Source organism: Branchiostoma lanceolatum, chromosome 3 (assembly GCF_035083965.1).
Source record: "Branchiostoma lanceolatum isolate klBraLanc5 chromosome 3, klBraLanc5.hap2, whole genome shotgun sequence".
NCBI classification, from domain to species: domain Eukaryota; kingdom Metazoa; phylum Chordata; class Leptocardii; order Amphioxiformes; family Branchiostomatidae; genus Branchiostoma; species Branchiostoma lanceolatum.
This window is the reverse complement of record NC_089724.1, coordinates 6,291,501-6,297,500: the sequence shown is the minus strand read 5'-3', so window position 1 is coordinate 6,297,500 and position 6,000 is coordinate 6,291,501. Positions and strand designations below refer to the sequence as shown.

General features: G+C 39.5%; 1 protein-coding gene across 1 annotated transcript in view; it reads left to right on the top strand.

Moving 5' to 3' along the window:
* The window catches only part of LOC136429258 (autotransporter adhesin BpaC-like), a 1,842-nt gene extending 1,288 nt beyond the window's left edge, over positions 1 to 554 (top strand). The window contains exon 1 of the mRNA XM_066419119.1: positions 1 to 554. This exon is cut by the window's left edge and continues 1,288 nt beyond it. Coding sequence (XP_066275216.1) covers positions 1 to 554 — 554 coding nt within the window.
* The last annotated feature ends 5,446 nt before the right edge of the window (positions 555 to 6,000 follow it).

Genomic DNA, 6,000 nt, shown 5'->3' with positions numbered 1-6,000 from the left:
TGGCGGGTGGAACTGGAGTAGCGGCGGGTGGAACTGCGGAAATAGCAGGTGGAACTGGGGCAGTGGCAAATGGAACTGGGGAAATGACGGGTGGAACTTGGGAAATGGCAGGTGGAACTGGGGCAGTGACAGGTGGAACTAAGGAAACGGCTGGCGGAACTGGGGAAATGGCAGGTGGAAATGGGGAAACGGCAGGTGGAAATGGGGCAGCGACAGGTGGAACTGAGGAAATGGCAGGTGGAACTGGGGAAATGGCAGGTGGAACTGGGGAAATGGCAGGTGGAACTGGGGAAATGGCAGGTGGAACTGGGGAAATGGCAGGTGGAACTGGGGCAGCGACGGGTGGAACTGGGAAAATGGCAGGTGGAACTGGGGAAATGGCTGGCGGAACCGACAATGTAGGCACTCAGCAGGCTCCCATAGGTGGAACTAAGGAAATGGCAAGGGGAGCTGGTTGTTGGATACCCTTGCAAACCTTCGTCCGTCTTGAAGAGCACAAGGCTGATGGCAGAATCGAAACGAGTGCTCCGGATAAAGATGAGACCAATTTCTGATTATGACACTTCAATTCAATTTCACATGAAGACAACCCGGAAACTCAATGACGTGCGCAACAATAAGGAGCAAAATCATTGCCTTTCAAAATCAGATTTGCTTGTGTCCAACGTCTAAGCTTGTCGCTTGATAAAATTTCTATAATGAACCCTTGACCGACAGCTTTAGTCATTGCAAACTTCGCTAGCGCTGCGAATAATGTCTTATACTTGCAGAGTAATTACTTTCTAACGAGGCACAGAACGTGATCCATGATGCCAATTCGTAACAGTCTATTTGCCATTTACCATTCAATTTTTAATGATATTTTATCAACAAGCATGTTAAAGCTTTACATGGGGGTCCAAACTTACGCTATTTACTCCCTACCCCAAGACCTATCCACTACTATGAACCTGGCACTTGCAGAAAATTTGACCTCGAACTGATAAGCTCTCCTGCAGTTCCGTAACTAACCGCTAGGAGGGAGGGGGCGTTATCAAACTTGACCTTCCTTTTGACAACCCCTACAAATCTACCAAATATCATGCAGAACAATCCACAGCTTCTGGGGCAAAGAAACATACATACATACACAGTCCGCTGCAGTACCGTAGGAAAGCGCCAGGTGAACCATTTTCGAACTTGATCTCCCTTTCTACAACTGCTGCTCACCTGCCAAATGTCATGAAGATCCATTTACAGCTTATTTAGCCCATAGGCTCTCACTCACCCACATCAGAAGCTGCTCCACCATGGCCGAACAGAGAACAATTAACGTTACAACTTTTTTCACATGCCAGTATCAAAAATCTCTAGATTTTTGTATATAGCTAGTGAAAAATCTCGAGGTGTTTGTAATAGGTACAAAAAATCTCGAAAATTTCGAGATCTGTTTGGAAAATTTCAAATTTTGGGGGAAAATTTCGAAATAAATATTTTTGAGATTTTTTTATTTTCAATGAAGCATGAAGAGTCTCACTGGGTGGTATTATGATCCATCATGTAACAGAAAACATGTCCCAAAAATATCTGACACATAGGTATAAATGTGATGGTCTAGATCTTCTTCTTGATCTTCATTTTGCACTGAGCAACGCCCCTCTTGTTGGGGTAAAGCGCCCAGGGGAGTGCGCTGCGCATTTATTGTCCTCTGAGGTGCAGGAGCACCGCCTCCTTGAACTTGGGAGGGTCAGCTATCTCCGTGACTTCTTGAGGCAATGAATTCCAGTCTCTCACAGTGCGAGGGTAATAAGAGTATCTATAACAGTATTTGTGAAATGGTAGACTCTTATATGAATTTTGATTTGAGTCTCGCGATTGGCGCGGTGCAGGTGACAGATGAGCTTCGACCGGTAGGGCTATCTTATGGTGTCTTGCCTTCTGCAGAACTGCAAGTCTACTAGCTATCTTTCTATCCTTCAAAGTATCCCACCCCAAATCGGAAACAAGTTTAGTAGTACTATCATAAATGTAATATGAGTTTATGACAAATCTAGCAGCTCCTTTCTGGACGGACTCTAGCTTAGAAATATGCTCTTTGTGGTGTGGGTCCCAGGCAGCGCTAGAAGCACTAGTCCAAACACAAATGCTGAGTCCAAATTTATATAATCTGCTCACTGTTTTGGTAAACAACTTTCAGTGATTTAATAACCACTTGTATGTATTTATAAGTGGTAGATGTACTTAATATCAGAGGATACTGCCAAACATATTTTACAGCTGGTGACAAAATTTTATGATTATTACAGCCGAAATAGGTATGTAATGCTTTTATTACATTATATCTTCACACATGTACATAAAAGACAGGTATGTCATGTAACATTAGGTTATACAAGTACTCATGATCAAGATACAAAAGAGCGTTTAATCACAATGATCATGATTTATGTAAGCGTAAACGTACAACAACGTATATCATTAACAGATATTTTCATTATGGAACTGAAGTAAGCATCTATATTTACTACAATATAATCATAATGCTTAGAATTATCTACTAAGTTTGTATTATTCACTAGATGCTGTAGTGCCGTCATGTATGATTTGAATATCATTAGGAGATGGGCATTTGTTTTGTATAATGTAAGGGATAGAAAGACAGGTTACCATGCCAAAAATGCACGGAATGAACTTATTATACAGATAAGACTACCGACTAGCATTCAGACTTTAAGTCGTGGTATCAGATGCAATTTTGTAATAGCACCTCAGATGCGTAAATAGTTTCATCAGATTGGTAAGTCACTGAATAAAAAGACTCTTGGAGAAGGTGACAGATGGTCACCGAAACGTCGGTGGAATAAATCTCTTGGTTGTGTAAAAAAGAGTAATATCATTCAGCACCTAAGATGGGCAAATATATTTCCTATGTACGTTTACATTTCTTTGTGCTAAAATATCAACATTATATTAACACGTTACTACTTGTTCTTCGGTATACTTTTAAACGAACCGACCACTGTTTTCAGCCTAATAACTATCATAGACTTACAAGGGGCTATTTCATTGACAATATAATTGAAGAAAGTATAGAATAAATGCATTTGCTCGCAAATGTTGGCTTTCTAGTTTGTACTGTGTGGTGAGTTTTACTCCTCCCCAGACATCTAGACTTTCTCTGGCTAGAACACCTCACAAAACCAGCTCACAGGTCTACTGAGTTATGATATGGTTTATCATTACTATGACGTCATCAGAGCAATCGATGTTGATAACATTTCTGGTCAGACATAAAAGTACTGAGCAGTAAATATATTCAATAAGCTCATAACACAAAATATTTTGCATGCAAAACAAATTAAAGGAAAGAAGGAAGGCCAAACAGCAAATAGTCTTTTGGGGGGTTTTCCACCAGAACAACCGATGTTGATATTCATATATAATCATTATACTAAGATACAAATGCACTGTCCGATTAAGATCAAGAAGTAAACAACATGAAAGCAATTTTGTGTTGGCAAGAAATGTAGGAGGGAAGACCTTCCACACGGCAAATAGTTTTTATTATCACAAAAGTCAATGACATCAAATGCCGGTTCCTCAATTCCATAAAAATAGTGGTGTTTTCTTAAATATTACATATTACTAGTCTAAAACTGCTACAGAGAGAAAAAAACAATGTGCATCATCTTGCACATACTAGGAGACGACATGTCAAACTACATACGATTGCAGCAATGTCATCGTGAGTTGTAGCTGAAAACCCATGGACATGAACAGCTACAATACTCCTATTGGAGGTCAGTAACCTCCTTCACGGAGTAGCGACAGAAATCTTGGCTGGAGTGTACCAGGAAGGACCTTAAGCTATGACGCCTAGACAACCAGCTTGGACCCTCTGGAAAAAGCCGTTTGCATGGAAGCACCGGTGTGAAAACTAGACGACGGCTGCCCACCCGTACCCGTGTCAGGGACCCCTGCAGCAGTTAGATAATCAAATAATGGATACTATTTCTACTATGACATGGAATTTGTGGGGGATTAGTCCAAGTCCAATTCTGGTGAACTGTGCAGAATTCTGAGGAAAGGAGCCAGAATTCTAGAAACTGGAGTCAGAATTCTGCAGAATTAAACCTTGAAACGTTAGCACTTATACCAAATTGGTGTTTTCTTCCTTCAATCTATTATTTTCGTTCATTTCGTGCATATCATCTCTCTCTTCGTGCATGTAGATAAATTCAGAATTCTTGCTCCAGTCCCAAGATCTCCAATTCCAGGAATTCTGCCTTTATTTCTCAGAATTCTGCAGAATTGGGTTAATCCCCAGGAGGTAATCAATGGCTGCTACATATTCTTAACTTCATTTTTACCTACCGTGTGTGATATTAAGCCATTTGGGTTTGAAATTACTAAAATGTGGAAGGTAGTCTAGAATTCCCAAATTAAGCTGAAGCCTGTTAGGTAAGAAAGAACAAAAATGAAGAACCTATCATTCTGTACGCCATAATCTGTTTTTAATCCTTTCAGGCCACATACCTTTTATAATGAAGGCAAAAGTTTTTTTGCCAAGCTTTGTTTTTACTTGCACGCTTGCATTAGTTTTGTGGTCTCCAGAGAATGCCATCCATATCATCAGTATCATGTCGGGTGGCTTGCCTGGACTTAGGCCCCATATAATGTCTAGACGATATATATGTCAGAGTAGAAATTGGAATCCAGTAGAGTCCGGAACTCTACTAGTAGAGATTGGAATTCCAATCTCTACTAGTAGAGATTGGAATCGGGTTCTGAATATTGGGATTCCAATCTCTACTAGGAGAACTCCAGATTCTACTAGTAGAGATTGGAATTCTACCAGGACAATCTCCAATTCTAATAGGAGAAATTTGAATTGTGTCAAAATGTTTTAGAAAAATAGACTGAATCATTTCACACCTAATATTTCAGCATAGCTACATGTAAGCCTACATTCACCATTGATATTTAAGGCGAATCACTTCGTGTTTTAGATTTCTGATAACTTTGACATCAACTTTGAAACTGGCTTGGCAGGGGTGAATTAGCTCTCATATACCAAGTCATGATCACTAACGAACTGGAAAAACTGGTTGAGCATATTGAGTCACAAACTCATAATGGCCGTATGCAAATGTCTCTGATTGACATATCAGTGGCATTTACAAATAGCCATTCACTAAAGTTGGACTAGACAGCTATCCCCATGGTTACAATGTGTCTTGACAGAAGGTTTATTAGATATCTAAGACATAACTTATGAGTGATTCACCTTAAATATCAATGGTGAATGTAGGCTTAGCTATGCTGAAATTTTAGGTGTGAAATGATTCAGTCTATTTTCCAAAACATTTTGATACAATACAATCCAAATTTTTCCTATTAGAATTGGATATTGTCCTCAATTCCAATCTCTACTAGTAGAATCTGGAATTCTCCTAGTAGAGATTGGAATCCCAATATTCGGATCCCGATTCCAATCTCTACTAGTAGAGATTGGAATTCCAATCTCAACTAGTAGAATCCAGAACTCTACTAGTAGAGATTGGAATTCCAATCTCTACTAGTAGAGTTCCGGACTCTACTGGATTCCAATCTCTACTGTGACATATACATATAGAAATTCCTCCAATAATTGTAAGGACCCATTCTAAACCCGTATTATACACTCTTGTATTAGGTAGATTGGTCCTTAGATATATATAGAACTATATTTATGTACCAGCCATACTTTGTACCTTGTACAATTTTTGTGCCATAAAGTTATCTATAGTCAGATCAACATGGCCTTATAAGTACGTAAGAAAAGAAGCAGGAAAGGCACTAATTACAACCAACACTTCAATTTATTGACTCCAGTAAGAGTGTAACATCAGATTCACATTGTACAAAAAAACAATGAAGTCCACCTATCCACAGACTACATCAAGTTGGAAAAGTTGCAAAATGCACACTTTCAGTGGTATGGATTCTGGATACTTTTTAAAGCCAAAAAAAGTTTTCCAA